General features: G+C 46.4%; 1 protein-coding gene across 7 annotated transcripts in view; it reads right to left on the bottom strand.

Moving 5' to 3' along the window:
* RALGPS1 (Ral GEF with PH domain and SH3 binding motif 1) overlaps window positions 1-27,874 on the bottom strand; it is a 140,937-nt gene that overhangs the window by 20,371 nt on the left and 92,692 nt on the right. For all 7 annotated transcript variants that reach the window (XR_010793393.1, XM_066610614.1, XM_066610616.1 and 4 more), the window contains exons 10-12: window positions 21,711-21,848; window positions 20,820-20,913; window positions 7,309-7,376 (exon numbers count right to left, since the gene is read on the bottom strand). Coding sequence is in view for 6 of the 7 variants with exons in the window: in XM_066610614.1 (XP_066466711.1) it covers window positions 7,309-7,376; window positions 20,820-20,913; window positions 21,711-21,848 (300 nt within the window). In the remaining variant the exon portion in view is untranslated. The remainder of the gene's footprint in view (window positions 1-7,308; window positions 7,377-20,819; window positions 20,914-21,710; window positions 21,849-27,874) is intronic.

The raw sequence follows: 27,874 nt of genomic DNA, 5'->3' as shown, positions 1-27,874 counted from the left end.
AACGGGCGTACAGGAGAATTAGATGTTTCTGGCTTTCAGTAAATGACTAGCTACTAAAACATCCAGAACAAAGCTATTTACTAGTAACCAAGGTTACCCATAAAACAAACTGCATAACTAAATGTCAGTCTAATTGTTTACATGGAAAATGATGCTTTCCTTTGAAACCAAAATGAAGGAAGTTCCTTCCAGATTACGTCACCAGTGTACTACACGGACCGGCCAAAGGCACACACGTGCACACACAGCTTTGCGTCTGTCTGGTTCTCTCTTTTTCAGATGCCTTTTTGTTGTTGATTTTTTACCCCTGCAGAGCAAAATGTGGACGCCGCAAGTGCCTTTCGCGGCCAGACAGGCTGAGCAGGACTGGTCCAATTTCCACCTCATTACAGTAATGCAATTCCCTCCGACTTTGGGGAGTTGCTCTGCTGCACTCACAGTGGGGCAATGGAAGCGAGAATTCTCTTGTCGGTGAGTATTATGAGGCCTCCACAGTGATGTGGTTTCGTGGAGTTTAGCCTGAAGAAATCTAAGAAACAAAGGATCTATTTATGGCTGAGCACTGCCTGTTGCCTTGAAAAGAGCAGAACCTGCTCAGCTTAGTCCTCCCCCTTCGTCATAAACCCTGTGATGTGCAATGGCAGGAGACAATGAAAAGGGCTTAGTTAAAATTCCCCTGACCCTCCCCAGAGACGCTTTTGGGAGTTCACAGGTCAAATGTTGGAGAGACCCAACACGCAACAGCCAAACTGAGGAATGCTTAACACATGGGGTTTTTCTTACATGGAGATCATCTCTATGAAGACAAAAAGTGTACGATGTCTCTTGTTGAGTGCTCTGTAGGTGTTTATGGTCATGGCTGTGAAGACTGATGTATGTATGTGGGATGTTAAATAACCAGAAAACACAGAGCAAGTGAAACGGTTTTAACTACACTGAGATTACCTCTATGAGGGAGAGCGGCACGCATGTACGTCCACGGATCCAATGATCTTGCTGTTTTCTCTCCCTCTCACCGCAACTTCATTGAACGAACCCAGCAAAGACAAAGTAGCTTTGCACCTGAACTAGTGAGCAACGTGGAAATCTAACAGCAAAGGTTTGCGTGGAGGACAATTTTTTTAACACTCCTCTACATTTAAGGGCTGTCAGATCCTGGGAACGTATACAGTTTCTGCTCTGTATTACGTTAAAACATTCTCTGGGAAAAATTACTGAAGTGTCTGTTCCAAAACAATCTGTCTGCTGGCTGCAGTGCTCAGATTGGACACCAGTCTAACAGCCCAGCAACGAATACAGATGGTTTTTTTCATCACAGGCACTTGATTGGAAAATGTGATCAGTTGAAAACTTTTAAATGATGTCCAGATCTCTCTCTCTCTCCTCCCCCTTGCCCTCTGCAGCCCTCCTGTGACAGAACTAAAGGGTATAAAACGGTTCTCAAGAGTTCAGCAGCTCCTAGAATCCAAGATGGATGGGACAAGCCTGCAACTGACAGCGATTCCCTACCCAGGAGTGGTAAGAAAGGGATGCTGTGAGTAGCGTTCAGAATTTGGCACCAAAGATGGCCGGAGAAATACCAGAGCCACCCTGTTGCGGGAGGGACTTTTTACCCGGTCCACCACTTGGTCTCAGCATGGAAGGCTGGCTGGTAGACTGGCAGGTAGTCTCAGGTAGACTCTGCTCTCCCTTGCATCACTTCAGATTGTGTACCCTGGCGACAGGGACCCACTTCTTCCTTCTGTGTCGAGGACCAGGAACGCCAGACATTCCTTATTCATTTATTGCCTTATCTATCTGCCAAATGTATAAACCACTTCTCATTAAAAAAAATTCCTGCACGCCCAGTAACGTGTTTAAAACTATTAAACACACAACAAGATAAAGCCACACAGTATATAACAATAGGAACAGTACCGCAGCACAAAACGCAGAGAACAAGAATACTGAAAATCAGCCATTAAAACTGCAGCAACAAAGGGTTGGGAAGACTTTGTGGAATAAAAATGTTTTTGCTGGATTCCTTAAAACCACGACCAGCAATCTAAATTATGATATGAAATACTCAGCAATAATATCACCCCCATTCCCCTGGCTGCAGGTTCCCTCTGCTGTCATGTTTAGCACTTCCAAGCGTTAGTTGCCACTCAATTTGCCCAACGCACCCCAGAGATGGGGTGAGTAGAGTACCACTCCTATATCAGCATCTGTGGACAATGCTGTCCACAGTGGTGGCTTTCCATACCAGAAAGAACATAGAAAAGAATGCCCTTTGGTTCCTGTGCTAGGGTGGTTCCTAGTGGACTGGAAGAATCGCTGCGGAAAAAAATGCACGGCCTCCTCAAATGTGAATGCAGACACACTTAAAAACAGAGATGGAGCATTTGCCTTCCATGTTGAACACGTACTAACTCAGAGGACTGTAACTTGGCTGACCCTGGCCAGAATTTCACAGAGCCAACATCTCCACTGCAAAAGGGACAGGCTGACCCCACCACGTTGCAAATCTATAATCCAAAGCATGGAGGCAATAAAGGAACCTGGAAAACAGCGAATTTTTCCCCCTCTCCCCTCACTCAGGGCTGGAGATAAGCCCCATGACAGAGAAGATTTCAGCAGGAACTTGGGGAAAGTTATGAATTGCTAAAAATAGGGGTTTCTGATGGAAATGTCTTGGAATACGTGAGCAAGAAGTGTCTGCACCAGCTCCATCTTCACAATATACAACCATGCTGATAAGAACAGCTCCACTGGATCAGGCCATAGGCCCATCTAGTCCAGCTTCCTGTATCTCACAGCGGCCCACCAAATGCCCCAGGGAGCACACCAGATAACAAGAGACCTGCATCCTGGTGCCCTCCCTTGCATCTGGCATTCTGACATAGCCCATTTCTAAAATCAGGAGGTTGCACAGACACATCATGGCTTGTAACCCATGATGGATTTTTCCTCCAGAAACTTGCCCAATCCCCTTTCAAAGGCATCCAGGCCAGATGCCGTCACCACATCCTGTGGCAAGGAGTTCCACAGACTGACCACATGCTGAGCAAAGTAATATTTTCTTTTGTCTGTCCTAACCCTCCCAACACTCAATTTTAGTGGATGTCGCCTGGTTCTGGTGTTATGTGAGAGTGTAAAGACTGATGCTTTCCATTGCTAGGGTGACAAGTTTGCCAAATCCTTGGTTTAATTAGCTGCTTTTAGCACCACACCACACAAATAAAGTCAGCTTCAACCGCAGCCTCCAGGAATGCATTTAACCTTCACAAGTGTCCAGTCCTGGATTGGTTTAGTGACATTTTTATAGTCCGATGGTCATTTAAAGTGGGCACTCAAACCCCATACATTTATTTTGGGGCATTTATTGCCCGACGGGTAGCAGCTTTCCAGTCAGACAGGGAGTAACAGTGAATGGCAAGTCTGTCCAAGCTGCCAGCTAGATCCAGGCTCAGGGAGCAACATTACATGGAGACTGGCACTACAGGGGAATTAGGCCACAGTGACCAGTCTTACTCTATGGATGGCAGTTACGTAAAAGAAGAGGTGGGGGACGGGGACACCAGAGCACGGAAGGCACTCAAAGGAAACACTAAAGCACGACCCCTGCAGGGTAGGATCAACTGCATCACTTATGCCATCTCCCAGGAGGACATGCAATCCCCCCCCCCACTAATAGCACACTTGCTGCTCTTCGACTGTCCTGCCGACTGCACAGAAAAACAAGCCAGTCCCTGTGCTGGAGACCATCAGTGAACACAAATCTGACATTTCAGAAATGGCACTTTCACTCCCATGTTGCTCTGAAAGCTCGAGATTGCACAGAGGGAAAGGGGGCAACCAGAGATCGACAAAAGCACCATAATGTGCATCGCATGTGGTGAATGAATTCTCCCCTCACAAAGAAAAAAATATATTCAAACGGTTTCTGTTTAACTACGAGATGAGCTAATACAAAACCGTTTGCTAGCAGCAGCTGAGATCCTCCTCCATACCCTGCACGGGCACTTCCAGGCAACTAGCAGGCATCACGGCGGGACACAGAGCTGGCCATCAGTGATGGCTTAGGGCGGGAAAGGTCTTTGGAAGAATGACTCCTGTATCGGTTTGCATGTCCTGACTTGTTTAGTCTGGTTTAGAGACATATTTATACTGCCCTCTCAAGTTCCAAAATGAATTTCTGAATTAGACACTCTGGGCATATTCCATCCCTCCTCTCTGTGCCTATCAATGTACAGCTCATTTGGACACCTCTGCCAACCGGCAATTACAAACAGTGGGGATCATTTGCACATACTCAGCGTATGGACAGCAGCCCGTGAGCAGACACAGAAAATGGGGGTGGGGGGAGGAGATCAGGAATAATGCAAACAGAAAACCATTCCCACGCTCACTGCAGATTGCAGGTTGAAACCATGGGGGCCTGATGCTATGAAAGAGGTCTCACAGGCAATGGGGTCCAGCAGAGGAAGAAAGCCCATGCATGTGTGCCAGCATCCTCCGCCACTGCCAGGCTTGGACCTTTCTTTGTCCTCTTGGATCCATGATCCTTCCGTTTCCCCATACCCAGTGGGTGACTGGGACGCAACCTTGTCATGTTTGCTGGCTTCCGTTGCCCATGGGATAGCCCTCAAATAGCTCCATAGACTTTGATGGAGTGAAGAAATGGTTCTAGTCAGTGCTGTTTAAAAAAAAAAAATGACCTCCCTAGATGTCACACTCTTTAGCCTAAATATCAGCTGTGGCTGCCGGGTTACTATCCTAAAGCAATCAGCTATCCTGCCTTGAGTTTCTATCTGCCCCCAAAGCTGCAAGACTTTGGGCCTATGCAAATATTAACAGTAATGCTCAGCATTTATGAAGACAGTTTTGAGCACTCAAAACACCTCATGTGAGTTGTCGGTACAACCACCCTGTAAAGTTGGCCATTCTTTTCCACCTTGCAGATGGAGGGAGAGGCAGGGAAGGTGGAGAGACAGTAGCTTGCTTACAGCCTAGCCAGCAAGTACATGAAAACAAGCTACAAGAATCCTGATAGAATGGGATGCCACCCTTGCAAAAACACAGGGCGGTAGCATGTTCTAACGCATCAGGAGTAAGGGGCATGTTCTTAGCATGAGCAAACATTTGCTGAACGCATATCAATCAATATGGGTAGCCTCTGCTTAATTAAAGTTTCCTGAGCAAGCTATGAACACTCGCAGGTCGGCATGGATACGGTGAAACTACAGGCTACACCCTTTTAGCAACATGGATTTCTCATGCAAGTACAGTCTAGAAAGGCCCCAAGGAAGAATTTGAAATTTTATGGCATTGGAGAAGGCACGTCAAAGGGGTCACCTCACTTCCCCGGTTCCTTGGAAGGTGTTGATAAAACGTAACTGTTTGCTTCCAACACTTGCAGTCCAGGTAGTGTTTGTTTTTGGTTCCATGTTTTACACACTCGGGGTTTTTCGACAACACACATCACCTCCAGTCCTAGCCAATGAGATGCACAGTGGAGAGGAATCCAACAAAGAGGCTCTGAAGCAATGCCACCCAGGAGGACTGCTCCTGGCAGTTTCCCACATGCTGACTGGGCTGGTGGGCTCGGCTAGCCATCCCCTCTTTAAGCCAAACTGCTCTGGCCAAGCCCACAGCCTTTCAAACACCTGAGGTTGGAAGGAAGGCTTCTGCTGCAGTACACGCAAGCAAGAGAGTTTGGATCGAAGGACACGGCAAACGAGGAAAAGGGGGAAGTTATGAAATCACACAAAAGCTTGTCAGCAGGCAAAGAGGTCAAGATGAGACCCAAATTAAAAAGTATTCTGACCTCCAGCAAGCCTTAGAGCAACTCTAAGATATTTCTTGGATACATTCAAAGCAACGTATTGGTCTGGAGGTGATCCATGACAGCAAGCCAACAGGCCAACCAAAGCAGAACCAAAAGTGTCCAAAACCACTGGGGGAAAAATGAGATGCCCTCAAACTAGGTCTTTTTGTTCTGAACATATGAAGTGGTTTTCTGCAGTCAGGCCACTGGTTCGCTTGTGTCAATACTGTTGACACAAACTGGCAGCAGATCTCCAGGATCTCAGACACAGATCTTTGCCAGCCTTCTCTGGAGATGCAGCCAGAGGCTGAACCTTGGGGACCTTCTGCGTGCAAAGGATTGCTCTGCTTAATACCCTCACCTTGGGCCTGTTCTACTTGCACGGTAGAGTACTGTACCTCTGCTAAGCCTGAACAGAGAATGTGGAGTGTTGTGGAACTGGCTTGGCTCACTGGATGGTGTTTCTTGGAACAATTCGCTTTGCAGGCTCTTGTGTGTGCTCCCCCACTTCCCACCTGTACCACAGTGAGGTGAAGACTGGTTTGTGCTGGTGGATGGAGCTCCTTAACTCACAGCTAGAGGCTGGACTTGCACGCCCTGTGTACACTTTGGAAACTCCCTGGTTCTGGAAACGGAGGGTTCACTAGAGGGCTGAATGCAATGCAATGTTACAGAATAATTTCATTCTGTTACACTGCATTACATTCAGCCCTATTTATTGTCTGAATGAGGTATAGACCTGGAAATGGTCCTTGGAGCTATTTTTAGCCCTGAGAGTCTTGGAAATGGCATTGTTTTGCCACGCCAAGGCAGGAAACCCGATTTTCAGGTTTTTTCAAAAATTTAAGACCTATAAATTGGGACCCTGGTATTTGGGGGATTTCGGTAACCGAACCAGAACTGCTGCTGATACCAAGGTTGAACTTGTATTTTCTTGATCAGGTGTCTCATATTGTAATGCAACCTCTAAGTAATTATGGTGCTGCACTGGGAAAAATCTTCTGCTTAACATTTGTGCAGGAATTGGCAGAACAATGCCACAATATTTTCTCCTTCCATTTGCAGTTCTTTCGATCCAGCTCTGCCTCCCTATCTGAGAGAGTCTCAGCCAAAGACTCCTTTACCCAACTGCTTTTTCGTTAAGATTAAACTGATGCTGTGAGGCCTGCTGAAAGGTACATACACAGTACAACGGTTCTGAATGGCAAGAAGTGGCCCAGACATTGAATTAACTTCCCAGGGACACTGTGGAAACTGACCCTTTTCTCTGATTTTGAAATTATTTCTTGATGCGCTGTCAAAAGCCAAACAAACTGGCCTAGGTGTGGGTCACCACATACAGACATCAGGGTGCTGGGGCAAAAGGAATCACCAGAGTAGTCCTCACATGTAAAATACTGAGCAGCTCTGACCTATAGCAGAATGTTTATGAAGCTGCTGGATTAAGCAATGCTGCATTGTAGAACTCTTAATTCCCCCCCAATAAGCTTGTTGCGTACCTGCAAGATCTTCCTTTGAAGACACAAGTCGGGGAGAGCTGTTTCCTGGTTCAATTCTCAGGGATAATCTGGAAAGAGAGATATGGCAACATGTCAGGAGTTAAACGGCTTAGCTGGAGCTCAGTATATTATGTCATCAGATGAAATGAGGGAATCTAGCTTAGCCCAAAGGTTTTCTTACATTTTCTGGATACAACAGATGCATAATGGAAGCGTTATGGGCTTGCCATGTGGAGCTCCACACAGTTCTCACACTGTCAGAGTACCAAGCCCGTTACAGTTGAGAAGCATTTAAGTCAGAGTACCAGTGGTAAGGCATGAATGGAAAGCATGGGTGTCAGTTAGCCTTACTCTATGGCAGTGGTTCTTAAAGGAATCAGAAATGGGCCATTTCCCCTTAAGGGGAGCAGCTAAGGAATGGGTCCCCGATGGCGATGCAGTAATTGGTGCATTGCTGGGACCCAGAGAGAGAGTTGTATGTATCTGGGGCCCCCCTGAAGCCTCCATAAGGATCCAGAAGCCTCGCAGTCCCCTATGAGGCCTCCACGTGGCTGCCCTGAGCTCCGATCAGAGCTCACTTCTAGTTTGTGCGATTGCAAATCGGAAGTGAGCTCCATTGGGAGATTGGAGCTCAGGGCAGCTGTGCAGAGGCTCACAGAAACTCCCTTCAAAGAGTTTGGGAACCTCTGATATAGAAATCAGGAACTCCAAGTGATCCAGGGACCAAATCCAGCCCCCTGAAGCATGTCTGGCCCTGAAATTGCCAGCACTGAGGCAAAAGGCTGGAGAGGAGTGGCAGCTGCAGCAGGATGCCTGCAGGCCATTGACAGAACTGCAGAGAGACACTTTGGACTCGCTCTTCCCCCCAACTTTCCCAAGGGGTCCTCTTATGTCTTGTGACTAAGCCTGGGCACTGAGAACTTACTGTCCAGGTGCTTCCAGCCCACAGAAAATGGCGACAGGCTGGGCCTTCTTTGGTTACTCTCCTTAAGTTCTCTTGCACCCTCCTGGAAGCCTCTCAAGGACAAGGCCTCATTGTTCAAATTTCTTCATGTTACTCACGCTTGGGGCTTAGGATCAAGTGATTATTAATTAAAGTGAACTTTAAATAATAATAAAAAGCAGTTGGGCATTGGAGCAAACGGTGCGTCTTGACTACTGTCCTGGGTATATGCAGAAATGGGGCTTGTCCTGGTGGATGTCAGGGTGGTGTGTGGTGGCTTGCTGAACAGATGCTTGCAACTTGCAGTCAGAGTGTCTCTGAGGCGTGCATTCCTGACACAAGTCACTACCCTGCTGGATTAAGATGCCTGGTTTATGGCCCTCCAGAAGTGGGCTGTAAATTGGCACTCTCAGATGAAAAGTTATTTCAGCCATGGTGAAGCAAGGAGGTGGGGGTCTTGCGCAGACAGGGAAAGATGAGAAGGGAAATGCAGGGACAAAGACTGCATTGTAACCAGCCGGCTCAGGTTTCTGAGCCCAAATGGGGAGAGCCCCATTATCAAAACATCACCCACCCCCAAAGCATGAGCGACACGCAAGTCCCCCGAGGAGACATCAAGGAAAATGAATTTTTCCCTGCAACAGGCAGTAAATAACTTTAATAGCCTGAAACCTTTCAGAGCCTGATCCATGGGCTCTCTCTCCAGACCCCCAAGTATATTCTATTACCTCTCAGTTGCCATGTTCCCGATGCGCAACTCACACAGCAGCTAGCCCAGACAAGTGCAAACCCTGGCAAGGTCCTCTCTTGCAGTGACCAAGTGCCTTGCGACAGCTGACAAAGAGGCACCCAAATGCTCTCCAAGGCGAGGTGGGTCTCAAATTCACGCAAGCACACCATCTCCTCCCCCTCCTCCCCCACAGTCCCAAAGTATGTTTGCTGGTAACATCTGACTCAGGGTGCCAGAGAGACAATGAGGTTGTGTCCCAGAAAACCTCCTGGGATTTTTAAGATGAGAGGAAAAGCCCGGAAGATGCAGCCTTTCTTCCTTGCCACACAAGGTCACCTCCACTGAGGCCAAACGACATTCTGAACTGGTCTCTGGTTCAATGTGCTTTCGGTACAGCATCAACTGGGAACCTATTTTTAAAAGAGAGCTTTTAAAAATAAAGAGACCAGAACTTCCTTGTCAAACAGAGAGGTCCAAACTGAACTACAAACAGCACTACATCAAATTCTCCTCCACCATTAACCGTCTGTGTTGGCAATTCCCCTTCAGTGTGTATTAACACACTGTTTCTACTGACTTACAGTCCAAGCCTATGCACGTCTACATGGAAGTAAGTCTCAATGACTGTCACTCCTAGTTCCAGCAGCTTTAACTTGTCCTTTCCCTCTTGAATGATCACTTGGTACTCTCTGGAGAAAAAAAGCGGTGGCTATTACCCCATACTCCCTTGCAAGAGCGTGAGAGAAAGAGCAAACAATGAATGACATTCTTAGCCAAAGTGGTCTCTCCAGCTACTTTGAGACAGAGAAAGGGGGGGAAAAAATCAGAGAACTGTTTTGAACACTTAAAAACAAACACACAAACCAGTGTACGCTTCAAAGAGCACATTGCGTACATTTGATTGTGACACAGCCAGGCTTTCTGCTCCGCTTGATGTGTGAGGTGCCAGTCATAGAACAGGAATTATAAGAAGACTGGGTGGTTATTTCATGTTCCTCAGGACCAACGTGTTGAAGAAGCAGAGGCCTGAAACGGAGGATGCTCCGGTCCACAAGCAGCCTCTGGCCTGGCAAGCACTCAAGGTTCAGCTCTCTGCTGCCAGACTGCTCTCCCTCTGTGCCAAACCTGTCCTGTGCTTGATCTCCCACTTGCGTAAAGGCACCTCCTGCAGTTGCAGAAGTGGGGCAGGGTGCTTGGGAAGCAGCATCACGGCACTGCTTGAATGTGCTCGCCAAGGAACCCTGAAACGGAAGCTTGCAGGGCTTGCAACCAGAGTCTTCGTTGTCCCACTCTTAGAGGAGACTGTCACGAGGCAGCGGCTGTTCAAGCCACAATGTTACAGTCATAGGGAGTGTGCTAACCATCCCCAATCCACACAGATGCTGAAAATCTTGAGGATGCAGACTTCTATGCGGTTACTAATATCAATTTTAATTGGATTTCTAAGTTTACTTTTCCCCCCAATTTTCTTCATCTCGGGAATCAGACACCTTGTTGGAAAATTGCAGTATGCTTCAAAAGGGAGGAGGGACACATTCTCATACTGAAGACTCGGCTACAACCCTCTGGTGGACGACTTTTTAATTTACTGTTCACTCCTAAGGGGCGACAAACATAGCAAGTGGCAAACATGACTTGGGTGTTAAATCCCTTAGCGTAGCCTTGAAAAAGCCACGGCTTTTCTGCATAACACCCAGAAGAGATAAGACTTTTGGGTATGTTTTAAGTAGGGCTCCGGTTCAGACCAGCCACTTCTACAAATGGGGTGCACAAGTGGCCGACACAAAGCGCCATCTTTGATCCGCCAAGGGGTTAACGTTCAAGGCAGAAGGGTTAGTGCATCATTGGGGGAAGTTCCTCCACCTCCGCCTAAAGGATCTATTTTTGCAACTTAACGGTTCTCCTCTTCTTTCAGTGGCAGGAGGAGATCAAAAGGGCTCTCTATTTACAAAGTCACCATTGGTTGGATTTCAGATTTTGATCGGAAAAATGACAACAGAGTTTCTTGGGAGAAGTGTGCAAATGCTGAGGAAGCTACAATAAATATACAGACCACAGCATGAGGCCTCTGATGTGGCGGCAGAGCTTGAAAGGAGCTTTCAGAGAGGAGCCTTGTTCTCAATGCTCCTTTTTTTAAACTGGATGTAATTAAATTATCGTCTCTGGGGAATTCCCCAAATGCTGCACAAATAAGCCGATAGCGTCCACAGCATCCTGGTCTGAAGACGGATCTGTCTCCACTGGGCGGTTGGACAAGGGCTCCAGCAATGGTCAGTTCATTGCTATGCAGATCTACTTGGAAATGCTTTACAGGTTTATTTTCCAGCCTCCAGTTGGAACAGATACTTGGCTGATCTTGCATAATTGTGCCAAACGGTCACCCATTGATTTTCAAGCTCCAAACAGTGACTTTAGGGGGTGTGCACAAAGTGGTTCGCACACCTCAAAACCAAGTTGTTGGCTGTAAGTGCTTCTGCTACCTGCTGCTGCTGAGGGCTGGATCTTAAATGAGTTCCGTTGGGACTGGTGGTCCAAACTGCTGGTACACCGGGGGAGCCGCCGGCTTGCCACGTCACTTGCCACTGTCACCAACTGGAAAAAAGTCACTAGAGGTATTCCTGCCATGAATTCTGGCCCATTTTCTGTAGCCTTCATAAAGTTGATTTGCGCCGGTGCCTTCCTGCACAGGAGAGGCTAGAAACCACTCCATGCTTGGCTTCCACAGAGCAAGTATTCTTCCAATCCTATCCCCAGGCCCTGCTCTGTTGGCCAGCCAGCTTGCGTAGGGCGGCAGCTTGTAAAACTTGTAATCTTGCAGAACAAGTGCCGCCAAACCAGTGCCAGATTCTGTGGCTACCAAGCGTGACCGCAAAGCAAATTAGCTCTCAAGGAGCAGCAGTGACTTCCAACAAGATTTGGGGCACTACTTTGCAGAACAATGGAGGTATATTATACTGTGGTGCTCACAGAAGAATTGCTGTGCAAAGATACACATAAGAATGGTGCCCGAAGCGTGCGTTTCCAAGTTCTAACGAAGAGGAAGGACAGAACCACACGGTCTTGCATGTGAACACCAGGACTATCTGTACCACTTGCCAATTTACTCTTACCTTACTGTACAAGGATCATACAGCCTTGTAGTCACTGCAGTTCAGGCAGGGGTTAAGAACATAAGAACAGCCCCACTGGATCAGGCCATAGGCCCATCTAGTCCAGCTTCCTATATCTCACAGCGGCCCACCAAATGCCCCAGGGAGCACACAGGACAACAAGAGACCTGCAAGGCCTCCTGGGAATGGTAGTTTAAGAACATAAGAACAGCCCCACTGGATCAGGCCACAGGCCCATCTAGTCCAGCTTCCTGTATCTCACAGCGGCCCACCAAATGCCCCAGGGAGCACACCAGATAGGGTTGAATTGCTCAACAGTCTCTAAACCTATAGAGGCTACCAAAGCGGCCGCTGGTGCAGGGCTCAGACCTGGATCCAGGCACAAATCTGCCACAGATTTGCCTCATGGCCTTGGCAAATTGGCTCATGACTAAAAGAGGAACGCTGATTCACCTCAATCCAGTGTATGCAGTAATGAAGTTAGGGCTCCAACCCTATACACACTTACCTGGAAGTAAGTCCCATCAAACTCAATGGGGCTTATATCCAAGTAGACATGTGAAGGACTGCACTGTAAGAAACCTGAAACATACTGAAAGATAGGATGGGCTATAAATTAGATAGTCAAACCATCCAAATCTTCTCATGTGTAACTGAACATAGGGTGTCACACATTTATAGCATTTAAACATAAATTAAGATAGTGGAGGAATGAACAGAATATTGTAGATTCTTTTTCCCTTAGCTCAAAGCTGGAAAAATCCCAAGGCATCTGGGATCCAAGAACTATCACACCGCTGTGTTGACATTTTAATGGTTTTTCTAGCCCTGTCATATCCAAATACATTTCTTGCCTGTGATTGTGTGTCTGCGTCTCATGAATTATTCCAAACGGGTTGTGATGAGTCATATGTGGGATTCTTTCTACAGAGGTAATGCTAGCACACTTTAACAATGCTCTTGTAATATAAGAAAGCAGTGCGTCCAGCAGTCCTGTCCTCTAAGCTTGCGTCCCTTTGGTTGTTGTTTTTTTTTTTAAGATCAATTTCTCCGACCATTGCCATGGGTCTGATTTTTTGGGGGGCACAGATTTCTTTTTTCAGAGCATAATGGCAAGGTCCAGTGTTTCTTAGGTTAACATGATATAATCGGCTTGGTCCGATCAAAGAGCACTCTCTGAGCTATTACAAGTAGTTTGTATAAATATATCTGTTCCACTGAACTAAAGCAAGATTGTACAAATAATGTCTCTGAAATAGTAAGACACTAGGAAAAATAAAGAATTGGTCTGGGTAATTCCCCCTAAGTTAAGGGTTGAGATGTACTCTGAACAGCAAGCCCAGCACTACCAAAGCTGGCAATGCTTCACTGCCAGCACAAGGGGGAAAAAAAAAGGAAGATCAGGGAACTGCTCCTGGAGAGACCCCAGCTTCAAAGTGGGGGCAGCAGCAGCTGGACTGTCTCCTTGGTCCATCTAGCCAAGTCAGACTTGTGCCTTTGCCTCTGGTTTTACTCTTCGCAAATTTACCTCACCCTATCCTGTGGGCTCTGTGCAGTTTACAAAATTTAAAATGTCTTTCATAAGAACAGCCCCACTGGATCAGGCCATAGGCCCATCTAGTCCAGCTTCCTGTATCTCACAGCGGCCCACCAAATGCCCCAGGGAGTGCACCAGATAACCTCATCCTGATGCCCTCCCTTGCATCTGGCATTCTGACATAGCCCATTTCTAAGATCAGGAGGCTGCACATGCACATCATGGCTTGTACCCTGTAATGGATTTTTCCTCCAGAAACTTGTCCAATCCCCTTTTAAAGGCCTCCTGAGTCTACTTTGAAGCATGTGAATGCAACGAGTGTGTGCGTGTGAGAGTGAATCAACCTTAAGAAAAGCAGGACATTGATTTAACCTATTACATTTTTAAGATTTAAGGGTCTTGTCCAGTGGAGTGCAGGCTCTTGCCTTCAGCCCTGTAAAGAGGTTCCGTCTCCTGAGGAGCCCTGCCTGAACCCCAAATCCCAATCAAAGTCAACTCCTGAGTTAGCACAGAACACTGAATCGACACCTTGGTTTGGATCCTTCAAACCTGTTTCACCAGATCCTTCAAACCTGTTGCATCCTGGTCTCAAGCCTCCGACATTCCACCTCAAATCTTGGTCCAAGTCCTGATTCATAGAACAGCTTTATGAGCTAATAAACCTATTATTCCGCCCATGTAAATCTTATTTTCTGAGGCTAGCTGTGGCCTTTGCCACTACTGGGCTGGATACCTGCCAGTTGTCCCCAATACGCTTGGCAACTTCATCCCAGAAGTTCATATCCACGGAGACTTCTGTGGAACTCAAATGGTTAGAGTTCAGACAGGACCTCTGCAAGTGGTTCTACTTTAGAAGAAGGAAAAAAAAACCTTCAGAGAAGCTGTTTGAGTTGGCATCACTCTTCCTTGAACTTTCAGAGCTGAGGAAGTAGACTTCGGTTCCCAGACGGCTGCCCTGGTGAGGAAGCATGGCATACTACCCTCTGGCACAGAATTCACCTGCCTATCATTTGTACATACAGCTGAACACACAACATTTGCTAAGCAATTTGGCTGACACACATCCCTAATAGTTCCGGGCAAATGGATTAAAGAGCGTTGCTGAGAAAATCCAGGCTCACACTTGAGATCATGCCCACTGATTAACTTCTCCTTTGTAAAAAAAAAAAAAAACCCTTTGTTTTTATTTATGATTAATGAATTTTTAAAACTAGGAAAAAAAATACATCGTGCACTGCATCAGATGGTCACTGACAATTCAAAACCAATAAAGAACCACTAGGTTCCCTGCATTGTTCCACCCACCCTACAGTTTAAATCTCCCTCCAAACCAAACACAAATACGCCACCTACAATCATTCTGCAAAGTTGGTGGGCGAGGGGGGTGGCCCTGCCTTCATCAGAACATTTTTAAATCTCTACAGATTATTATTAAATAGTTTTCTCAACGGCCCTAAGAGTTTTCTCAACCTGAGAAAACTCAGACCTGAAACTCTTTTGGAGATTTTCATCAGGCCTAACATTTCTGATCTTCCTCAATACCCTGAATATACATTATACTTAATCTTACAATTACCCTTGCATATTCCCAATATTCTCTGCCTATGGTTTAGGGGGATTTAAGCAGACACTAATGGCAAGTACGGAATCAGGGCTGGGGAGCGGCTCTGAATTAGTTAACGGTGAACAAGGGTGTGATTAACACAGTTGCAAATTGCATTTAGAGTTTCCGTGACAGAGGCAGGAGCGAGCATTAATTCCACCAGTTCGGAAAGCATCTCGAGGCATTTGGTTGGCATCTGGAACCGAAGCACCCAAGGCAGAATCCTGCTGAAACCCTGAAGGAAACTATGCAAATTGCTCACTCTCAAATGAATCCCCATTCAACAGAAGGTTGAAAAAAAAAAAGGTCAACATGAGGGGCCTATTGATTAAGAAGAAAACCCCACACAACCCAAAACTGACTGGCTCGGAAAAGGAATGGCAGTAGCTGCAAGATGAGGAAGATACGAACTGCTCTCCCTTCCTGGGATTCAGAATGACTTGTTTGCTAAGGAGGGAGCGAATGAGGCCTGAAGCCTATTTGGGCACAGCACAGAAGTCCAGCATGGACCTCATCTGAAAGCAGCACCACCACACAGAGCAGGAGCAGGAAGACAGGCACTAGTGATGCACGGGGAAACAGAAGTGGTTTCATTATCCTGTTTGTCATGTGCGGTGGCTAATCCCGAACTGTCCTGCATCTGAGTCTAATTAAACAAACCAAAGGGCAAGGATTTCACAGGGTTTCTGCCTGGAAGTGCACAGTGGATTCTGCGACTGTGACTAATGGAACAAATGCTAAATATAACCAAGTGTGAATCTGCTGCTTTGAGGGGAACTATCCAGTTGTGCACCGAGTCTGTTTTTCATACATCAATAAAGGTGGAAATGGAGCTCTGCTGGGTCAGTCTGCTCAGGGCTTTCCCGGGGACAATTCATTCCCACCCAATTCATTCCGTAACAGCGGGGAAGTTTTTATATTTGAAATGCATAGAGATGAGGGATTTTCTTTGCTCCAAGTCCCTTGAGATGCCCAATCCTAAATTTAGCAAGGAGGTTTAATTTAATTAGACTCAATACTGGACATGGGGGGGGGGGAAGCAGAGGCACTCTTCACGGGCACCTGTGGCGGGTGCAAAGCCAATCACCTACTTGTCTGCAATGCAGAGGAAATGGCCCTCTGGGCCTCACCAATTGAGGTTGTCAATTAAGGGCGCTGAGGCTTCGTCGCATTTGAGGCCTGGAGAGAGAAGAGGTATTCAATGGGGAGCCTGAAGACTGAAGAAATGGAAAGAAACAAATGCTCCAAGGTCAGCAGGATTTCAAGAGCTGTATTGCTTACATAGGCAGAAGCCGGTGATTTGTTCTGCAGCTGTTCAGGGGACAGTCAAGGTGGAAACAGGGAATCTGAAGCTTTCCGGACTGGGGTGCATGAACTGTGTTTCCCCTATGATTGGGGGAGCTGTGTGCAGAAGAGAATGTCAGGCAGAGAGCATACCCGAAATAAAATGGTAAACCCCAGACCTTCTCAGAAATGTGCTTCAAGGATAAATGCACAGAGCAAAACACACAGGCAAAACGAGCCCCCCCCCCCGCACAGACCTAAAGCCTACTAGGGGCTAACCTCATCCCTGTTAAATAGGGTCGACCCTACAATGCAATCGAGTCGTATGCATTCACACCAGCCAGAATAAAGAGAAACCCAGGCACCTCGGCTTCAGTCCCTGCGCTCAAGCCTTTCCCCATCTAGGCAGATGACTATCAAAAGCTGGACTGCACTGAAACTCACAGACATATATGCAGCTCGGCACAGGGTTGTGTGGACTGTGAAGTGGAATGAGAAAACATTCTCAAAAGGTGTTTGCGTGGGGGTGGGGGGAGAGTTGGCACCCTGAAGAGGCAGACCAGGAGGAAATCTCTCCTACATTCCCTGTGGCGGATTAGTCTTACACAAGGCTGGATCTTCCTTTCTGCCAAGGATAAGAAGCAGCTTCTCCCAAGCCTTCCTAATAATCTTGTCTCAATAAAAACAGCAGGAAGATGTGGTGTGAGAGGAGGGATTTTTCCCCTATAAGGGCTGAATGCGCCTGCTGCCTCTGCGGGCTCAATACCTCCTGCTGGCCCAGCACCAGAAATGAGCAGCAAACCAAAGAGTCGATATGGAGGGAGTTATCCAACAGGAAGAGCTTCTGCTCTAAGGAAAGAAATTCCATACCTGCAGAATCAGCACAGAGTCAGAAAAGGAAATCCAGCACAGGGCACGGCCTGGATGCCGTTCCATGACCACATGCGGTGAAAAACCTGCACCACTGAGCCAACCAGCAGGACTGCAGAAGGGGCCTCTATTCTCCCAAATAAATGCTTCGGAGCCCAGTCAACTAAGCCAGATGGGGGTTTTGTCTTACAGCTAAATGGGGGGGGGCCTTTAGTGGGTTGACCCACAATGGTTTTAAGTTTTGTTGTGTGTTTTTTCATTTACAAAGACTGCCTAATTGGGCTCAAACCCCAAGTGTGCAAGGGCAAACTTCTAACGTCTTCTCCTGGAATTTGCCCCAGTTCACACCTCCGTGTTCAACTTAGCCATAGAAGGTCCCCCTCGCCTGGTATAACTGCATGATTAAGAGCACATCTGACTAAGCATCACAACAGAACCGGGGTCCCAAACCCGTTTCATACAGAGGGCCAAAGTTAGCATCTCTGGCGCCTGCTGAGGGTTGGAAGTGACACTGTTAAGCAGAGAGTGACATCGTTAAGCAGATGATGGCCAGAAAGAAGCACTTTGTTCTCACATAGAAACTCATTGGCTGAGAATGACAGAAGAGGAAATGGGTAAAACTGGACCAAATTTTCAAAATATGAGAGTGCCCAATTATCACTCAGCACCACTTCTGATGCAGTGTCACCTCACAGCTCAGCAGCTGAGCAGTGGTCTACAAAGTGACGGATCAGCAGAAGCAACACTGCTGAAAGGACAGCCTGTGTGACAACTGGACTCCCCAAGCACCTCAGCAGCTTCTCCTGCTCCCCCCCTCCTGGTCCGTCCTCCCCCCCATACTGTTCCTTGCTTTGAGGTCCCCTTTCATCTCTCCCTCCCAGAGCCTCAGTAGAAGCAGCATTGCTGAAAGGGCGGTGCTGGGTGACCCCAATAAAGAACTTCCTGGGGCCGCATCCAGCCATCGGGTCTTATGTTTGACACCTGGCACACGGCACCAGAAGGTTCAGCCACACTTTGGGCAACTGTGGTGTCAAGTTCTGCTCTGTTTTTCTTACCCCTTTGTTCTCCCTTTGGACTCTAGCTAAGCCCTCCTAGATACCCAGGGTTTAACATATTTGCAGGGAAAACCAGTACATGTACTCAAGATTCAGACATTTAGATCAAAAGGAAGAGCACTGGTTGACCTCTGTCGAAACGTATGTAAATACAGCTCACTGTTGCTAGCAATCCCTCGGCGGAGATCAAAAACTGCTTCCAAAAAATTTAAATTGAAATTAGTCATGTTCTGTAGTGTTTCCAAGTCTTATGTCATTGCATTAAATATTTAGAGAAACCCTTTGTTTTGTTCCCTTCTACACAGAATACTCAAGTTAATGAAAAACTACTGTATATATAATCTTAACATCATTGCATGAATGTGAAACCCTATCCAAGAATTAAATTAGGCAATGTGGTTAAGGCGCTGGCATCCAGCCCAGGAACCACAACGCACATCGGCACACCATTTGCAATTGTTCATGCTTGCACTACTGATACACACTGTTCCCTGAGCAAAACAGAAAGTTAACACAAAAGGGAGACCACCGCGCAGGAATCTCTCTCGTGCAAACTTCACCACTGTGAAGGGGAGCTTGGGAAGAACACAGATGGATACAGAGCCCTACCTCATTTGAAAAGAGATTTCTTGGAAGATACCCCGGGAAGAGTGGGCCTCAGGTCTTGCTCTTGTGTTTAGCTTTTTTATTTATAATGTCAAGTATTCAGGACATAAATATTTTGAAACCAAAACATGGAAGCATAACAACCCCCTCCAAATTTGACATTGGCTGCAAGCGGAAGACAAAGTTAAAGAGGAGGGAGAAAAGAAACAAATACATCCCACAAATAAGTCCAGGAACAGGTGCGTAAGAGCATGTGCGTGTCAGGCCTAATGATGCAGTACATTATTCTTGCTTGCACCTAATTCTGTATCTGCTAACTGCTGCCCTTAATGTCTGCAGGAAATTTATTAGCCCACCAGGGATTCCAAGTTCTCATTCTTGAAGCACTGTGTCATTTGGACAGGAATACATGTCAATCTCAAACTGATTTCAGCCTGCACGCTATCTCTGCGGAGTGTAAAACCACACACCCCGTTCTCTCAGCGGTCTGTACAGCAGATGGGGGAAAGGGGGAAACAAGAGCTCACACATTGGTACACGCACATCTTTCCGTGAGTATACTGATTAAAAAAACCCCTCCCCTCCCCCTTATAATAAAGTGATAAGCTGCATTGAAAACATTTTGCAGACAAGTTTTGTTTTTTTCCAATCTGGAAGACAGCATGCACAATACATTAAGCAGGGTTCTGTTATAAAAACATCACTGTTCCTACGTCTGCTTTCAATCTGATCCAGAAAAATAAATGTGTCGATAAGATAAACAGAGAGGACTTCCAGGAGCAAAAGCCGCTGCCCAAAACTGTGAAAGGGGGCCAATTCTGCAGGATGCTTCCACCCACAAAAACCTGTTGGGTGCTCCAGTGCAACCAAGCTGCGCATTTGGTTTGCTTCTAGGAGAAGGATGGGGACAGACCTAAGACTGTTGGAGGCAGTCCGAGAGCAACTTTGCCGCTCTATTTTTTTGTCTCCAACGCTGGAAATAGCTGTTCTAGTGGTTTAAGTTTGGACTGGCATTAGCTGTGGAAGGCACCTGCTGTGTAATACCCCTGATGCCACCAAGACAACTCTTTGTCCCCAAATTCCCACAAGCGGTGGTGCAGTGTTGGTTTTTTCATTCTCACAGAGGCAACGGAGATGGTCTTGCCCTGTTCCACAGCTGGGATGAGGAGCGAGCCCCAGTATTAAAGATCCATGTCAACCGCCCTTGTCCTGTTCTCCTGACTCGCATGGTGCACTGCCTGCCCTCTGAGGTCTGGGAGGCAATCTCAGCCTTGTAAATTGCTCATTATACATGTCTAAATGCCAGGCAACTTTCACAGGACAATCTCAACATGTTTCTTCTCCTTGCTTAAGTTTGCGTAATGAGTATCAGCTCTCAACCAAAGTGCATGGCCAGTCATTCACAAGACTGACATCTCTTGAAACACAGCCCCCAAAAGCTACACAGTGGAAAGAGTTCAAACCCAGCTCGTGTGCCTCATTTGTAAGGCATTCTTCCGTTTAAGAGCTACGAGGCAACAAAACAGAAAGGCGGCTTATCTGGTTTTGGCCTTTCGTCTTCGTGAAATGGTCTTATTTTTCAGTAAAGATTAGACCTTATAGAGAAGGCCCATCTGGGGTTTTACTCAGAGCCCTGACAATATCATTACTGTTTAAATGGGATTTTTCACGAATATCTACTCATATCCCTGCCAGGAGTACTTTCATTCCGGCCTGTAGCCAGGCTGTCTTTTCCATGAAGTCAGCTGGAGTGAACGAAGGGACGCCACTTACTTGTAGTTGTCATCTTCCACAAACTTTTGAAGCTCTTCAATGTACCGGACCGACTTTAAGTATTTCTGCACATGGGGTAACGTTATAAGGTGATCTGTATTAAGAAAAATGGCACATATAAATCCCAGAATTTGTTGAGAAGAAAAGCAGCTCTTCCTTCGCTCTTCCAACCCCATGCTTCCAACTTTCTTTCCTTGCACTGCCTCTATACTGACATGAAACCCAACCTTTCCCGCTGGGGAGAAGTAGTTCGCCTAGGAATCTGATTTCATTGAGCCCTGCATGGGAACACCAAGCTCAATTTGGACACAATATGTTGCAATGCAGATATCCCCTCAATGGATTTCCAAGGCAAAAGGAGGAAGGCTATAATGTAAAGGGACACCATCTCACTAAAAGGCTGGGAGTAAGTTGCGCATGGAGGGAAGTGGCAGCTGTGGGTCATCCCTGCAATGTGACAGCCTTGTTTTATCATCTTCACAGTTATTGATAAGGCACTTTTTGCGTGGAAGGCAGGAAGCTTAAATAGACAAAGGCTTGGATTAACAGAGGGCATGGCAGAAAAAAGTATTGGGTTCTAAAAATTAGAGTAGGACACAGTCTCACAAATGAAGCGGAATTCAGCTTTCAAACCTGAAACCAAGGGGGAATCTCCCCACATACCCCGCAATGCAAAACATAAGGGATGCCTACAAACTTAACTTGGGCCAGCGAAACAAACATGTAGCCATCTGATAGCCTTATCAGGTTCAAAATCCAAAATCACAGTAAAACTGGAAGCCAAACAGTGCAGTAGCACAGAGCTCCATGATTTCATCTGTTCCGGGAGGTAGACATCTGCTACTTGTTTACTATATTACAGTAATACTGATGAAAAGCAAAATTACCAACCGTAGCTACAGGAGACTTGCAAATCGGCAATTATTCGAAGGATATTGTTCATTTGATTGGATCTTTGTTCGTTCTCCATTATACTGCCTGAAGCTGGATATGCTGAATCGATGTAGATTAAATCCAACAGATAGATCCCTGAAATTAAATGAGGAGGTTCAGTCAGGAGTGTTTTAATCTATATTGGGCAGCAGTTGAGGTGTTGGGCTAGAACCGAAAAGGAATAAATTCAGCTACAATTAATGGAGCAAAACCGCCAGGAGCTGCTCAAAATCTACTCAGTCAAAAGCAAAAATGAAGGTTAAGATGAGATTCAGAAATCAAGAGCACTGCTGGAAAGGGCAGTTTGACTACTGAGTCCACTGTTCCTTCTCCCACCGTGGCCTACGAGTAGCTCTAGGTAGTCCACAGCGAGAGATGAAGGCAGTCCCTTCTCCACCCTTGCTTCCCTGCAGCTGGTTCTCAAATGCACCCTCTCGTTAAAAGCAAGGTACACTCACATGCCTGTGGGTCTCATTTTCTGCTAGGTGGCAGAGTATCTTATGTGCCTTTTCGTCTCAGGGACTGGAGTTTGATATGAAAAGGGGAAAGGAAGCAGGTTCTTGATTTGCAGCAGAGGTTGGTGCAGATGTAACAGAGGGACTCTTAACTAAGTTGAAGTGAACTTCAGACTCATGCGCTGTCTCCAAAACAAATCCCCCCACCTTTACCTTGAGAGCCTGAAATACTGTCAAGCACTCCACCTGAACTGATGTTAACCAGGTTCAGTTTTTAACCAGGATTTGAAGCCATTTTGAAAGCCTGGATAAAAATTAACCTTGCTTCACAATAACCAACAGTACAATTGGTGCATACACAATGCTACAGCATGGTTAATCCAGGAGGGAAGGAGGGAGGAATTCATACAGGAGGAGCAGGGGAGCCCAAAGCCAGCTACCAAACCACGGTCCAGAGATCGGCAGCGCTATGTCTGTGCTGGCCCAAGTCCGAAAGGACTGAACCAAAACCAATAAAGCAAAGCAAAGCAGTCTGTCCACATGTTCCTCCTGCACAGTGCTTTTCTCACCTTTCTCATTCTGAAAGTGAAGCAACAGTGATGATGGGATTTACACACGTCCTCCAAACAATGCCATAAAACCCCCGCGGCAATTTGCATTCATCTTCACTCCAGAGTCAGCCCTACTACTACCACGGCTACTTCATTCTTGGCACTAATTCTCAGAACCATCGCACGGCAATTCACTCTTACTGTTTGCAGACCTCACTCGGTGCAAACATAGTGGTCCATGATTGTGCTGAGGTTGCATTTTCTTTCCCTTCCGTGCCAGCAGAGCCGTTTATTAAGTTTGTGACTCAACAAGAGAAGCCACAGTTTTATAGGGAAAGAATTAGTCATATGCGGATTCCCGCTCAAAAATGAACGACAAGAGTCCTGTTATTTGTATCACAAGAAACATCCCAAAGCCAGACGCCACACAAACAGATGGAGAAGTGTGCATACCTGTGAGATCTTGCGTCAGATAAGCTAAACATGATGGGGGCAGGGGAAGAGAGCAGGATAGGCTTTTACTTATGCTTATTCACTGGAGGCCTGCTCGTAAACCGGATATATGACTAGAAGCCAGGTTTTTACCCTGTCTGGGCAAGCATGTTTTGTTTTTGTTTTGTTTTCCTATAGACCCAAAATGTAAGATAAATCAGGAGAAGCAGACTGGCATTACATCAGAATGCTTGGATTTGCTGGCGCAGATCTGAGTAGCCCCATAGGGGTGGCTGGTGTGCCACACGGGGTAAGGGTATACATAACTCCTTACTCCAAGCTGGGTCACAGCCACCTCCTCCTGTGCTAGGCACAGTGCAGACCAGTTAGTCTGCCTGTTCCAGTGCAGGTTAGGATTGGGCTGCCCATCTCCCAACTTCTTCATCAATGTTGCTGATCTTTATTCCTTCTGGGACTGGCTTCCTTAGTATATTGCTTAGACTAGGTGATGGTGTTTACTGAACATTAAAAAAACTGTCAGTTGAAGTTTTCTGTGATTTTTACATAAGGAACGTCAATAATTTTGGTGGAAAGACAGGATACACATATTTCTAATATAATATATAAAAAGGGGAAAAATTCAAGGAGATGAAACCACTAAATAAGGAGAGATTTTCCTACACTGCGTTTGTGGAAAGAATCTGTGCAAGCCAAGCCATTCTTTCAACCTTGCTTTCATTTGGGAGAGATCACTCGAGCACCCACCCAACTAGATAAAAATAGAGTTTCCATTAAGCTTTGTGCCCTGCCTTTGGAACAAAGCTCTCCCACCCGCATCTGGCTATGTCAGCCTAAAAGGTATATCCTAACAGCATTGCTAACAGGTCAAGACTCACTCCAGGCTGAGTAATTTTTCTAGCATGTATCTTTTCTCATAACACCCGCAACAGTTCTGATGTGTTTTGAAAAAATTGCTGATGATTTCCTTGACTATATACTGGGACTGAACTTTATTTTTTAAAACTACATTATCAGGTGTCTGGCCTGGACGCCTTTAAAAGGGAATTGGACAAGTTTCTGGATGAAAAATCCATTACGGGTTACAAGCCATAATGTGTATGTGCAACCTCCTGATTTTAGAAATGGGCTATGTCAGAATGCCAGATGCAAGGGAGGGCACCAGGATGTAGGTCTCTTGTTATCTGGTGTGCTCCCTGGGGCATTTGGTGGGCCGCTGTGAGATACAGGAAGCTGGACTAGATGGGCCTATGGCCTGACCCAGAGGGGCTGTTCTTATGTTCTTAACTACAATTCCCAGGAAGCCTTGCAGGTCTCTTGTTATCTGGTGTGCTCCCTGGGGCATTGGGTGGGCCGCTGTGAGATACAGGAAGCTGGACTAGATGGGCCTCTGGCCTGATCCAGCGGGGCTGTTCTTATGTTCTTAACTACAATTCCCAGGAAGCCTTGCAGGTCTCTTGTTATCTGGTGTGCTCCCTGGGGCATTGGGTGGGCTGCTGTGAGATACAGGAAGCTGGACTAGATGGGCCTATGGCCTGATCCAGTGGGGCTGTTCTTATATTCTTAGCACAATCCTATACACACCTACGCTGAATTTAGCCTGACTTCTATAGCACTTATTCCCAGGTAAGTGCGTATGAGATGGCAGCCTATGTTTTATAAAGTAAGAGACTATAATCTAATGGCATGGTTTCTAAATGGATGAATTAGCAGCACTGGAAGCACTTGAGAAAACTTTTTGGTTGCATCTTTAGGGAAAAAAATCCTGTTAGAACAGCTTCCACAAAGAGTTGTAAAGAACTTCTGGAACTGAATGTTCCACTAAAGCACCTCTAATTTCCTTGCCCAGCCATACTGGAAAGAAGGAGGAGAGAGAAGTGTCTCTCAATTCTCTAGCTAAGTTCAAGGAGTGTGACAGAGTCATTTTAAAACCAAGATCAGTTGAGGGCACCAGTGTCTGTGAGCAGGTGGCCTTTGTGGCTGGTTGGACAGTCTGCAGAGAGTTGGGCTATAAATGGCAAGGTTGGAAGTGGGAGCCTGTGGAAGCTGAGGAGAGAGAGGGAGAGAGAGAGCAAGCAAGCGAGAGAGAGTGAATATGTGTGTGCGCATGGGTGGGTGAGAGCGAGCAAGAGCGAGAGCATGTTTGATTACATCATCAACCCCTCCAACATTTTTCCCATAACATGTGCTGAACTGAAGGGTCTGCTCAACAACGTGTCCTCAGCTGTTTTCATTCACAGCAATGAGAGCTGGTGCAGTTACCATACAGATCTCCTGGATCCTTCTAGAATTACTCACTTTTCCCCACTCGGCAGCCTCAGCAACCTCCTGTGAGGCACCTGGCCTGGCTATTATGCAACCTGGGACTCACCAAGTAACATGCCCTATCTGGCTATTAGTAAAACTGCAGCAGCTGAAAAGCTAAGGCAGGGAAATGGAGCCTCAGCCCCAAAGACGGCATAAAGGTCTAGCTGCAGAGATCATTAACATGCCCTGAAACTGTGCATGGCCCACCCCCTTGCTAAAATGTGGCAAAATTAGCTGATGAAGAACACATCTAAAAGAAGGGAAATATGCAAGAACTTTCTGAAGCCGGCCTGTGACAAATGCAGAGCTTTTCCCTTGGCTCTGCCCATCGCGGGACACAAGTCAGGCAAATTCTACCATGCAGGCAGAGCTTGAAAGGAAAAACTTGTAGCTTGTACCAGGACAAAACTTGTAGCTTATTAAACAAAACTGTCCGATTTCCACATGAAACTTTCAATTTTCATAGCTTTTTCTTCTCTCTCTCTTTTTTTTTTTTGAGAGAGAATGCATTTATGATTTAAAATACATTTTTTCCATGTTTTCTTGCCCTGCCCTGGAAAGAACAAGCTAAGATTTCAGAAATGAAGAGCTGGCTCCTAAAGCTACACTCGTGTGGTTTTATCACATAAACTCTCTTGATAGAGACTGAAATAACAGGAACAGCAGCTGTGAGAGCAAAATGTAGATTTCATGTGTCCCCCCCCCCCCCCCCAGTCCCTCAGAAGAGAGGGAAGCCATCACAAAAACTGCACAGGGCACATCTGGAGTGAGAAAATCCAGGCTGGGACTAAACAGGGAAGGTTTGCACCAATAACTGATGATTAACATACTATTATAACACAATGCACAAATGTGTACAGAAAATAAACCTGGAGGACTTTTATGGAACAGATTATCTCAGTTGTAATCATAGCTGAACGAAGTACAACCCAATATTTTCAATTTTCAAATTAATCGAAAAAAATATTCATTCCATCTGGAAAACGAAATTCTTTCCAGCAGACAAAATGTCCTCATGTGTTCTTTAGCATCCAGCAAACTCTTTGGACTGCCGTCCACAGCACTGAATGATGTAATTACGCAAGTAGCAGGGGGAACCGAAGCCAGGCGGCTCACCAGAGACACAAAAGCTTTGGAAAACTATGCAAAATGCCGTAAACTTCTCCAAACCCAAAACACGGCTTGAAATTCTGTTCTGTGCACTCACATTCAGCAAAGCCTCTCTTCCCACATGTGGACCTCAAACTTCAGCATTAGGGTGAGGTGAGATAATCAGGGTTCATACGGGTTTGTCCTCCGGGCTCCACATGTGTCTTTGATCATTTCTGAAAAACCCACGTGGGTAAGAGCTGCTCATAACACAGTCTGGTGAAGTCCTCTGTGTGTTTTCATTGTTGCATGTGTGTACAAAAGATGTTTCTTCCCCCCCACATCACTGGAATTGTTTGCCCTGTTCAGCAACACTGGACAATGGAAGAAGCAGTTGTTTTGGAGAGCAAATGGGCACCTTTCTTCTGTGACTGTTCATGTTAGCATTCTATCACTAGGTGCCACTCTACAGCAGCAGCCAGAGGCCAACACTAAAATACCAAATGTGATGAGATAGGGATACCCACACACAGTCACATTCAGGTTTTAAACATGGGACCTAAAGATACGCACTCCCAAACCCATGGAACCAGGGGGTGTACAGATCGTTCAGACATCCTAAGTCTTGGCAGAAGTGGACAACACAGCAGCAAGCGCCCCCAATCTGACAAGCACAGACACGGCCCTGCAAAGTTCTTCTAGCGCCTGCCTGAGACCCTTCTGCATCCATCCCCAGAGCTTATTTGTATCTTGTCTGCTCCTGTCTGCTTGCAGGCTGGCAGAGACAGCCAAACACGTCTGCCTCCTTCGCTCCACACCAGCTTCAGCTCCTTTGCTGGATGGCTCCCATTAGCTTCCTAGAGCCTCTCTGTCCGCCTCGGTTCTGATTGCTGACAGGAGCACAGATGGAGAGGAACTGGGGAACCTCAGTTCCTGTCATTCTTGGTGATTGTGGTAATTCTCCCCAGGGAAAGGGGCTGGAGAGGGAATGGACTGTTGCCTAATGTGTTTATTCTTTTAAAAGCAGGACGCTGTGCCTGCACATGTGTGAGATTTGTAACTGCACAAAAATAGATGGACTGGCTATTGGATTAATTGGAGATTACTGGATTAATTTAGAGCTAAAAAAGGGCGGAAATAAATACTTTGTCGAGCCTACTTAGTTCCTGGCCGAAAAAACATTTAAAGCAGACATGGCTTTCTAAGGAGAAAGTGCTTTCCAAAGGCCATTCCGAATCTGTTTTCATTTTCTTCTCCTCCCAGCATGCCG

Source organism: Tiliqua scincoides, chromosome 16 (assembly GCF_035046505.1).
Source record: "Tiliqua scincoides isolate rTilSci1 chromosome 16, rTilSci1.hap2, whole genome shotgun sequence".
Lineage (NCBI taxonomy): Eukaryota > Metazoa > Chordata > Lepidosauria > Squamata > Scincidae > Tiliqua > Tiliqua scincoides.
This window is presented reverse-complemented; position numbering and strand designations above follow the sequence as displayed.